This window comes from Pleuronectes platessa, chromosome 20 (genome assembly GCF_947347685.1).
Source record: "Pleuronectes platessa chromosome 20, fPlePla1.1, whole genome shotgun sequence".
Lineage (NCBI taxonomy): Eukaryota > Metazoa > Chordata > Actinopteri > Pleuronectiformes > Pleuronectidae > Pleuronectes > Pleuronectes platessa.
Window position 1 is genome coordinate 15,285,188 of NC_070645.1, and position 12,381 is coordinate 15,297,568.

At 43.9% G+C, this 12,381-nt stretch overlaps 1 protein-coding gene across 1 annotated transcript in view; it reads left to right on the plus strand.

Annotated features, from left to right (window-relative positions):
* ptprn2 (protein tyrosine phosphatase receptor type N2) overlaps nt 1-12,381 on the plus strand; it is a 115,567-nt gene that overhangs the window by 65,669 nt on the left and 37,517 nt on the right. Inside the window, exon 11 of the mRNA XM_053412548.1 lies at nt 1,783-1,847. Coding sequence (XP_053268523.1) covers nt 1,783-1,847 — 65 coding nt within the window. The remainder of the gene's footprint in view (nt 1-1,782; nt 1,848-12,381) is intronic.

Sequence of the window (12,381 nt, forward strand, 5' to 3'; positions counted from 1 at the left end):
CGACAGAGGAAGAGCAGGGAGACGGATGATTATCCTAAAAGTAGCGTGCTTAATTAGAGGGAATGCTGCATACATTGCGGACTGAGTGGAATCATTGGGATAGATTAAAATACTAATTAAACAGGCCCTCGCCGAATTTTGGAGTGTGAGGTGGGGTTCGGCTCTTCAGGGTCATTTGCATAGCCTTCATCTGGGGAAATAGGATTTAAAGGACCGGCTCTCTTTCTCTCCATAACTCTCACTCTCTTTTTTTTTTGTATCCTATCTTCCCCCCTATTACCAATCACATTCACATGCTAACAAACTCAATTAAAATCATGCTCATTTTTTTAACCCCCTTTCTCTTCTATAATTTGGCGTAATCTATTAAGGCCCCCTTTTTGATTCTTGTTTTTCAATATAACTGTTTCCATCAAAGTGAGGACGGGGCGTCGAGGACAGGAGGGGAGAGGACTCGGCAGGATGTCTGATCTCGGATGATGGATATTTAACATTGCCTCACTTTGGCTCGATTTGCATGAGAATATATTTTGTGAACAAAGCTTGGAAAATAGCATGCCATACTTGATTAGATCAATAGATGTGAGGATCAAACTCGGGTGGTGTATTAATTACTGCGAGGAACAAAGGGAGGAGCCGGAGTTATTGTGCGCCGTGCATGTACGAGCACTTCATCTGTGCTTTCTTGTAATCTTCAATAGCTCCGGCTCGATGTATGTGGGGGGATAACAATGGCTTTTTATTGTTGTATTTTTAAGCCAGAGTAGACGTGTGGCTCTTGAATGACAGCATCCAACACTTAAATGTTAAATTCAGGGCTTCCAGAGGATGGAGGCTTTTGTGCCACCAACTGTTGGATGGATGAAAAGTAGAGAGAAACATGTATCCAGCTCCCAGGATTACAATTAATACCTTTGGTGATTCCCTGACATCTTATCCTCAGGTCAACATTTCAATTTGTCATAAAAAATTTGTCTAAATACCTGCAAAACAACATTATAAAAAAGGGCTATCTCTAAATATCACTTTTCTACTCTTGATGAACATTTAAAACTCTTCACGGTTCAGTTTGCCTTCCACTCACTCACACATCACTTATAAACTGCCAGCACAGCACGTCAGGGGCAATTCCTGGTTCAGCATCTTGCCCAAGGGCACTTCTGCACATGGACATGGATCGAACCGCCGACCTTCTGGTTAGTGGACGACCCGCTCTAACTCCTGAGCCACCGCTGCCATTATTTTCCCTCAGTAAACATTCCACTCGCCACGACCTCTGTCCTACCAGACACATTCCGTATTAAGGGGATAAACAAGTTGCTCCTTCCCGCTGTGGCTTGTTATGCAAGGTGAAAGAAACAATGTGAACAGTCACTGTTTATTCTGAGACCCTGAATACAAACCTGCTGTTGTGTCCAAGCATAAATCCAGCGTGTGATCTTTGCAATTATGGGCTTGACACCACACTGAAGTAAAGCCATTCTGTGTTAAAGTACAGACTCACACAGCCACTAACATGAAGTCTATAAACTCAGACTGCTGTCAGCTGGTGGACTACACTGTTGATCGTTCTGCGTCTTCTCTGTGTGTGTCTGTGTGTGTGTGCGTGTGTGTGTGTCATTGTCTATGACCGGTTTGACATCTGACTCACGCCGCGAGATCCATCGCATCATTCTCACTTTCACCGGCCGCTCGTTTCTGCCTCGGGAACTGAAAGAATCTGCCACTGTGTCATCCAGCGCTCACACTCATCACCTCCTCTGCTTTTGTCTCCCCTTGCAGTCCGACAGAAGCAGCAGCTGGAGAAGGAGACAGGCCTGAAGATAGTGGAGGCTGGAGTCAGTGATGTAAGTTACACTCACTAAAAATATCTGCTATTCACAGTGGGAGTGGGCGTGCTCGTGGTTGTGTGCGTCCTCTGTGTTCGAGGCTCTCGGGACGGGAATAACTCGGTGATTTCAACTTGTCCTGGCATCCGTATCCTACCTGCAGCCTCAGTTGTGCAGCCAAACACTAATCTGAGGCAGCAATGAATTCCAAACACGTCCCTTTTTCCACGTTGGCTTTGATTACCGTTCCACCGCATTTGTTTCTGTCAGGTCTTCAAGAGCCTTTGTCTCCATGGCAAATAAAACACAACAAGAGCAAAGCCGGGTGCGTTTTGTGGAACTTAAAGTAAGTTCTGATCGTCGCAGCGGTGCAACAATCAGCGGATTATCTTGAGTGCTGTCACTTTGCGGGGAGCCCCGAGGCTCCGGTGACATATTCATTGGAATAAAATTAAGAGGGGGAACATGGAGGACACTCAGGATGATCCAGATGAAAGCAGAGCAAATGTGTATTCATTCAACACTGATAAATATTCATATGTATCAGAGGTGAGGATCTAATCAAGCACCCATTGAGGCGTCATAGCCCTCCATGCTTTTCCTGGTAAATGAGTTTCTCTATGGAAATGAGACAGACAGCCTCAGACCCCTCAGCTGCCCTGATCAGGATGCATGCTGGGAGCTAAATGGACGTGGTCTGTGCATTGCAGGACAGTTGCTATTGGCAACAAACGTCACACTCTGCAAAGACGCGATCGTCTCCCCGCGCTGGTCCCTTCTCTGCCGTCTCCTTTCTGGTGTCACTGCCTTTCTTCGCCCATCTGCCTCCCTATTATATCTTTTTAAGCAACACATTTTCTCTCATCTTATTCCACACTGTGTCCTTATCATGTTCCCCTAAATTATCTCAGATTTTCTTTTTCCCTTCCCTGTGACTTTTGTCCTGTTCTTTGTCCGTCTCTCCTCGCCTTCTTTTCATTCTTTCTATTCTCACTCAGACTGATTCCTGCGCTCAGCCAGCACTGGTACAGGGCTGTGTTTGTCATATTGGGCCTATTTGTAGATAATTAGCTGCAATAATAGCCTCTCCGCGGGAGCCAGGGTGAGGGAGGGATGGATGGAAAGAAGGAGGGAGGAAAGGAAGAATCTGTCTTGCACCTCATGGGGAGAAAATCTGCGCCAGACTGTGTTTGTGGAAATGCACGTTAAGGAAGCGCGGCATTTACTGCACACACCAAATACCGAGTTGGCAAAGTAACCCTGAAAACTCCCTCAGAGGGTGTTTTATGAGCGGCGGCTCTTATGTGGATGTGTTGATCTCACCGGTTTGTATCCAAGAAGTGGAGAGTTGAGGCTAAGTTGTGGAAAATAGTAGCTTTTGACGGGAGAGGCTGTGAAGTGGGCTCTTCGAATGCATTAGTTTAAAAGGTGTTAAACCAAAAGCCTGCTTTCAGTGGATTTGCGGTAAATTGACCACAGTTGTGAGTGAATGCATGAAAGGGGGTTGCAGGATGATTCTGCTTTAGTCTGCATATCAGAGGCAGAACTAGAGAAATGCTGGGTAAAATTGCTATGTGGATCCATAAGAGGTAGAAGGGAGGAATGAATCAAAACTCTGCTTCCTACCGACAGTGTTCTTTCTATGAGTTGGTCTAAAGCCGTCGTCGTGGTTGGTATCATTAAGTCTTATCACTGACAACTAGCCCCCCCCCCCCCCCCCCCCCCCCCCCCCCCGTCCTTTTTATTTAAGAGGTGACAAATGACAAAACAGCTCAGGAAGATGTCCAGATAGAGCGAACGTCGATAGCAGTAGATGCAGACGAGGATAAGCAAATGTCAAAGTGGGGGGAAGGAGACATCAATCAATAGGCCGAGCAATATCTACTCCATTATAGATCGAGGGGCGAGTCGGCTTCCTAAAGAGGAGAAAAACAAGAGAAAAATGACTACTTTGTTTCTCTCGTAATAATGCATGTTCGTGTGTGTGTGTGGGGGGGGATAAGTAATGTCTTCTCTGATTATCATTCTTATTAACAGCTGTTTGCCGAGTGGGGGCTGCGCTGCAAATGGAGGTCGCCCCCCCCCCCCCCTCGCAGCGGCTCGTGACTCCTGCGAATGTGTGAAAAACTGAGAGGAGGAAAAAATAAGTGAAGTGGAGAGAAATTCTCATCTGACACGACCTTTTGCAGCTTTAGCGCTAACTGGTTACTCTGATTCACACTGAACTGAAGCCATATATATACATACATATATTCATGCTATTATCAGTCACTTAGTACTGTAAGTGTGGGAAATAACCCAAGCACATCGGGTCCTCGACTAAAGGCACAAAGCTCTGCAACTGTGCCTCTCTTGCCACAGCTTCACCACCACCACCGCCTTTTCTCTCTCGTGCAGGAAAGGGTTAGTGAGTCCCCCCCCCCCCCCACACCTCACCGCCAAGCTGGAGACATCAGCCAGGCACCAGGCAGAAGGGCGGCTTTTGCTGGCAGCCATATACACACAGCATGGCTGGTACCAGTGGGGAGTGCAGAGCAGGAGAAGCAAGGCAATAAAAGGGAGGCTGAGAACGATGTGCTTTGAAAGGGTCAGATGTTTTTTTTTTGCGGAGCGATTGCCACGATTAGTCAGGAAAAGACACACAGAGTGCCCTGCTGTCCAAATAGTGACTTATAATGAATCGTTAAATCTCACTTAAAGCTTGTGAGGGGAGGTTTGAGCTCTAAAATCATTTTCTGAGTTGAAACATCCCTGTGCCAATATTTCCCCGATTAAGGTCTTAATGGCCGATGGCTTGTTCTGCCACTAACGTGTCACTTCAGCAGGAACGTGCAGAAGCTTTCTTCTTCATTGAAAATGAAATAATAAGTATAAAGTATAAAGCAGTTCTGAGATGAGTTGCGGTGGCACAGACTCATATCCCTCCATATAACATACAGGTAACATGCATATCTGTGATGGAGAAACCTGTATTTTCCCAGTTTTCCCATTCTCCTCAAGCCAATAATTTAGCTGGAAGGATGCAGCTCCGCATCAGGCCTCTGGGTTCCCTGTGAGACGGCCCCCCTGTGATTAAGTTGGTAGTTAAATCGAGATCCGGTGACATTTTGACAGCAGTCTCATGTTCGAGATAACTCTGGCAAACTGCTTATGTGAAGAGGTACTCATTAAGCAAAGAATTCCCTGAGCCGCGTGTCAACTGATTATTCAACCTCTACATGTAACTCATGTATGGCAGGCCGGGAGTCTCCACACTGTGCATGTGTGAGTTGTTTTTATGGAAATATCTGTGTGGTTGTGTGGTACTGTTGGGCTTATATGTGCATTTTCCTTTCTTCTTTACTGACGTGAACAGAAATAACTGGTTTTCCATTCGACTCCTGCTAAGTAAAGGAAGCAACAACTTAAGATCATAATCCAGGGAATCGAGAGGAATTGTGGGAAGGAGCGAACGTCATGTGATCATCGAAAGCTTGCATTACATTTCTAATCAAAGGACTCGGTGCGGAGGCACAGATGCAAAACTCATCTCAGAGAAAGGTCAAACGTAATGATGACCTCTCACAGTGGATTTGAAGGCTTTCTTTCCAATATCCTGTACCATCATTAATGCAAGGGCACATCTATTTCTCTGGAAACACGTATATCAGGTTTGGAGTATTATGTATGAAATTCCATTTTCTGGTGACATGTAGGAAATGTTCTGTGAGTCCAGATTTAATCATCTAACACCCATTTGGCCCAAAATAGCGTCTTTAAAGCCTGAGTTTTGTCATAAAGTTAAACTCAAAATTTTTCATTTTGCATTGATACAAAATAGAGACAACTAGAAAATGTATCATCTGACCCAAGACCTAAACCTCGGAATTAATAATTACTAAAAAGAGGAAGCAATCGGTGTAGCTCTTATTCTCGTTATTCTCATTTTGATGTCAAGCTCAAATGCGAAGGGAACTCGAGCTACAGCTGCACATTATAATAGAGTCAGTGGGATCCAGTCCTTTCTGGTTCAGTCACTGGGGGTGATGGCGGAACCCTTCTTTCACATGAATATTTATTTCCATATTTTTGATATGATGCGCGCCGTTACCAGGCAGCATCAGTGCATTTGGCTCTCCTTTAATCAAACAGAGTCTGAAGACCGTCGCACACGCCACATAACAACAACTACCATGTGCAACCATCAGCGAATGCAATTGCTTCCAGCAAATGGAACAAATAATTTCAGAGGGGACTTCAAAGTAAAGCTATACTGACCATGTCCCCGCCAGAGAGAGGAGACACATACTCGAGCTGAAATAAATAAATAACTGTGATAAGAGCTGTACAAATTGATCTTGTACCGGCATGTGTACAGTGCCTTGCATAAGTATTCACCCCCTTTGGACTTTTCTACATTTTGTCATGGTATAACCACAGATTAAAATGTATTTCATCGTGAGTTTATGTAATGGACCAACACAAAATAGTGCATCATTTGGAAGTGGGGGGAAATATTACATGGATTTCACAATTATTTACAAATAAAAATCTGAAAAGTGTTGAGTGCATATGTATTCACCCCCTTTACTGTGAAACCCCTAACAAAGATCTGGTGCGACCAATTGCATTCACAAGTCACATTTGCAAGTCACATAATTTGTAAATAGGGTCCACCTGTCTGCAATTTAATCTCAGTATAAATACACCTGTTCTGTGACGGACTCAGAGTTTGTTGGAGATCATTACTGAACAAACAGCATCATGAAGACCAAGGAGCTCACCAAACAGGTCAGGGATAAAGTTGTGGAGAAATATGAAGCAGGGTTAGGTTATTAAAAAAATATCCAGAGCTTTGAACATCTCTCTGAGCACCATAACATCCATCATAAGATAATGGAAAGAATATGGCACAACCGCAAACCTACCAAGAGGAGGCCGTCCACCCAAACTGAAGAGTCGGACAAGGAGAAAATGAATCAGAGAAGCAACCAGGAGGCCCATGGTTACTCTGGAGGAGTTGCAGAGATCCACAGCTGAGGTGGGAGAATCTGTCCACAGGACAACTATTAGTCGTCTACTCCACAAATCTGGCCCTTATGGAAGAGTGGCAAGAAGAAAGCCATTGTTGAAAGGGATCCATAAAAAATCCCGTTTGGAGTTTGCCAGAAGCCATGTGGGAGACACAGCAAACATGTGGAAGAAGGTGCTCTGGTCAGATGAGACCAAAATTGAACTTTTTGGCCTCAATGCAAAACGCTATGTGTGGCGAAAACCCAACACTGCCCATCACCCTGAGCACACCATCCCAACAGTGAAACATGGTGGTGGTAGCATCATGCTGTGGGGATGCTTCTCTTCAGCAGGTACAGGGAAACTGGTCAGAATAGAGGGAAAGATGGATGGAGCCAAATACAGGGAAATCCTTGAAGAAAATCTGATGCAGTCTGCAAAAGACTTGAGACTGGGGCGGAGGTTCATCTTCCAGCAGGACAATGACCCTAAACATACAGCCAGAGCTACAAAGGAATGGTTTGGATTAAAGAATGTTAATGTCTTAAAATGGCCCAGTCAAAGCCCAGACCTCAATCCAATAGAGAATCTATGGCAAGACTTGAAGATTGCGGTTCACAGACGGTCTCCATCCAATCTGACTGAGCTTCATCTTTTTTGCCAAGAAGAATTGACAAACCTTTCCATCTCTAGATGTGCAAAGCTGGTAGAGACATACCCCAAAAGACTTGCAGCTGTAATTGCAGCGAAAGGGGGTTCTACCAAGTATTGACACAGGGGGGTGAATACTTATGCACCCAACAGATGTCAACTTTTTTGTTCTCATTATTGTTTGTGTCACAATAAAATTTATTTTTGCACCTCCAAAGTACTATGCATGTTTTGTTGATCAAACGGGAAAAAGTTTATTTAAGTCTATTTGAATTCCAGTTAGTAACAGTACATAATGGGAAAAAGTCCAAGGGGGTTGAATACTTATGCAAGGCACTGTATATGCTCTCCTCTTGTTGGTTCTTTTAAGCTGGGAATCACAAGGAAAATACATTTTTATGTTAATTTCAGGATTTCTTCTTCTTCTTCTTCTCGCTGTAGCGTCGCTCCTCAGAGGAAACGACGAGGTTGATGTTTCGCCCGGCCCTGTGTTGTGTAGTGTTGTGTAGTGTTGTGTTGTGCAGTGCAGTGCGTACATGCGCCCGTGCAGCAGCCAGTCAATTCCACATTGGCCCTCAATTGCCGTCTCCACATCGACAACATTTCCAATCTGCTTCAGACACTGTCATAAATCCAAACAATAAAAGAATTGCCGCCTATAAACATTTCACCAGTGTGGAGGACGGCCGGTCCGGCTGCTTTAAAAGTGGCTAAAATGCCATTACTGTGGCAGATCTGGATGTGAAATGTCATATTGGAGCAGCCCCACTGTGCCTGCAGCCGTGAGTAACACTGCCTCTTTGGAGACTCCAGCTGCCTCCCACAGATGAAAGACCATCCGGCAGCTCCGCTCCTCAGCAACCTTTTACCATCACCTGACCTTTGGACCGCAGAAACGCCTTTGATACCGCGCCATGCAGTTTGGTATTTGCTTCTCTCTCTCCATCGTGAAGCGCGCTCTCTCCCGGGTGAGGGTGGACTTGTCTGATTTTAATGAGTGTCAGAATGTAAAGTGTTTACCCTCCTACCTTTTTCGCTTCTTTATGTTCCCCGAAGCCTTGGTCGAGGAGGAGGTGCGGTTACGGTGCGTGGTTGACACCGGTAGTTTTTTTATTCAGTTCTTCAACCTTTTGTATGAAGCATTAAACAGGAGATATTTTTCAATGTGCTTCCTCTCATCCTGGAAAACAAAAACCTCGAGGCCAAAGTGGCCTTGGAGCTGTTATGGAGGTTTACTCCACTTACACAGTTACACAAGTAATCAAAGCAGGATATAATTTTTCTCTTTAGTGGCTTCTACCGTTTCACCACAATAACTCAAGTAGATTCTTCATTCCAATCCTGGCTTCCATCTAACCCCAACTGTGGAGGTTTGTCTATAAAATTAAAAAAGTGAAGACGATAGTAAAAGATAAGTGCAGCAGGGTGGATTCCACTGTTCTCACAACGAGAAGGACCTTGGTTTGAAACCATGTGCCAGCCATGGGTTAGGTAAGCAGGTGGGTTAGGTATGAATCTAAGCATGAATGGTTCGTTTTGTCTTTATAAAACTTCACAATAGACTGGCGTGCTCCTCAAAGCGAACCCCCCCACTCCTCCAGTGTCAGACGACTTCAGCCCCACTCTGCAACTTTCAAGGATGTTGAAACCAGAGAAGTTTTGAATCCACTGTCCTCTGCAGCAGATTTATTCCTTTGTGTCTCTTAAACGTCAGTAGAAATTTGTCAGTTCAACTTTGTCTGCATGTGGACCAGAAAACAAACAGATGTTTACTGTTGATGGTTATATTTTCGAGGTAAAAAAGTATTGTTTCTGTTAGCAGAGTAGTTTCTGGGTTGCAGTTATCCACAGTGTGAATATACAAAGTAGCTCCGGTGACATTGTTGTGGGTGCAGGTCGACCAGCTCGCTGTACTTTAAAAAGGAAATAGGAACTGACTGGAAACCCTGCTGCTTCCCCTCCATCTTCACCACAGTAAATTCCCTATAGCGATCAATGAATTCAGCTCCCCCTGCTGCCACACAGCTCAGGATTTCTGTGCTGCTGTTAAATGCTTTTAGTGCCTTGACTGTCACTGGAGCTGTGTGCATCCTCAAATGAAGACCGCATCTATAAAATAAGGAAAAATGTCAGTCTATAAAAACTATTTTCAGTGTTTATCGTCTTCCAAACCCTGCCTCCATTTCTTACAGTTGCTATATCCATCAAGTTTTCTCTCTCGGTGACTAATTTGCCAAATTTACTGATCCAGATGATTTTTAACTTCAGACTAAGTTATCTCAAGCGAAACCTTTCGTTTCCGATAACTTCAAGTTTAGGCTCAAAGTCAAAGGGCTGCTCCAGAGTCAAAATCAATGAGGAACGCATGTAGACAAAAAAATCAATTCAAAGGTAATCAGTCCTAGTTCTATAAAGTGTACTACATATATTATAAGGACAAATATAGGATCTAAATATTTTTTCATTCTGACTTAATCCTGCTTCTGATTTATTGTTATTAGTTGCAGATGCTATGTAAAAAAGGGTTTCAGGAATGGGATCAACAAATGTGGAAATTTAATAAAGTCTTCGCTCACATGTTTGTCGGCTGGAGCGAAAACTTCCTCAAATCCAACAAAGCAGGATAGAAATGCTAATGTTAGCCTTCGCCATGATATAATCTATAGGTTCAGCAAATATCAGTTAGTGGCTCATATCAGGGCGATCATGTGCTGCTTGCAATTTGACTGTTAACTAAGTGTGGAAGTCATATTGTGCAGCTGCCACAGTTTAAAAAAGATCTGTAATCTTTGCAAAACATAACTCAGATCAACATAGATCAACGTACATCGTCCACCATGTGCACATCCGGCGAGTTCATTGCACACGATGCCACACTGGTTTGAACCGCAGCTCTGCCTGTTTGTGATCATTTGTGTGACGGCCGTCTGGCAGCTGCAGGAGCGGGGTTGAGGTTCTGGATGCCCGGGGGAGGCCGAGGATAGGGGGGGGGGGGGGGGGGGGGGGGGACCTGCGGTGTCCACAGCTGGATAGCATGGCAGAGGTTTTAAATGTCAGCGTTGAAGGGGGATGCGGCTGCCATTTGGCCTGACAAGCTGCATGCCAAGAGACTGGCAGCGGGATGCAGGGGCAGCATGCTCCCGGTCCCGGCCTCGGAGCTCTCACCTTCTGCCATTTATCATGCGGCTTCTTGCCTAGCGCATCTGGCACCTTAGCATTAGCAGGAGAAGCTTGTGGCTGCGGGCTAACCAGCGGCCTATGGTGATGTTTTTTTTAACATCACAATAAAAATTTGCCCACTTTTATTTGCTTTGACACTTTTGGTTTTCGTGTTTCTTATGGTTCAGTTGTCAGAAAAGCAGCAGAAGTATATCAAAGACGTGGAGGAGTTCTTAAAAGTTCAGTTGAGACGAGTGTTGAGCAGATAAATGTATAAATTAAATCTTAAATTAAATCTAAGCATCAAACATTTATCTGTTTAAGATGTTCAATAAAAGATGCAGTTTTCGGGAATATAATCAAATGTTCATGTTGATGAATAAAATCGTCATAACTGTCTTTTTAACGCCACATTCCTTGTTTGTGGCTGATTGGAGCAGTAGATTAATTATTGCTCAGTGGGCACCGACCACAGAAACCACTTTACTCTCAGTAAATTAAATGCAATCAGCTGCCATATCATCTTTTATTGACTTTAATTGACTGTAATTGTGAATCCTGCTGTAACTGCTAGTTACTTTCTGCATGGCAAGGTCAACTAAATTGCCTGATGAGCTGTTATGGTCTTTTACACGATGACCTTGACTCGAGAGGGGGCATGAATATCTTCTGCCCGTGGTGATAAAGCGTAGGAATGAAACTAGACCGTTCGGCTGCAAAGTGGCTTTTTATCTGCCGCTCGGGTTCGAGGCTTTGAAACGCTTTTCTCTAATGACCTGCCAATATTTACCTGTGAAAGCAACATATGACAAGACTTCAGCCTATTGTTCAAAATGGATGTAGTAGTATTGAAATGTATGTTTAATACATATAAATATAACATGCATGCATGGGTAGTAATACATGTCTGCATTTTACTACCATATCAACCATTTGTCTTGAAAATGTAAACTTTTTCATTACTGAAGAAGTACTGTTAATATAAAACTTTTAATATCCATTTTTAATGACAAAGGGCGTCCAGAACATGAGTTTCAATCACCACTATTCAGGAAACTTGCAGAACTTTAGACTATGATTTTTTTCCTCTACTCTGATCTTCACCTGCTATTTAATTTAGTCTAATAACCTTTACTCTGACAGCATCAATAACTAAAACTAATTAGGCCCTTTAGCCACGAACTGGAGATATTTATTTAACGTGTTTGCAGTAATATAAGTAGTTTTTCAACCTCACATATGATGGAATCACTGCAAACGCAGAATTTTGAAAAGCGGTGGCGAAGGTCAGTCACTGGTTTTGTGCTGTGTACTGGAGAATTGTCCCATTGTGATGTTTCTTTACATATCACAGTCATGTCCGTGTGCACGTGGCTGCCGACGTGTTCCCATTCGCAGACATGCTCGTCCTGTTTGCAGAGAATGCACGGATGCATCTCATATCCGGCGCGGTGCAGCTGGATACCTGCAGTGAAAATAGGATTATCTGCTCATAACCAGGAGCTGCTGCAAGTGCATCAGGCTGGAATCCTACGCACAGACAGACATGACGAATAGAGCACAATTACATCCATGCAGCTTTGGAGCATTTTCAATAACAGTGCTGTTTATCACCTGGATTTGTCTTCCACAGTTTCCGTCCACTCCAAACACATTTTTGTATTTTATCAAGAACGTGAACGATGTTTATTTCAGAGGAGAATAATTCATAAAATGTTCCATTATTCAGCGTCTGATCAACAAGGAGCAC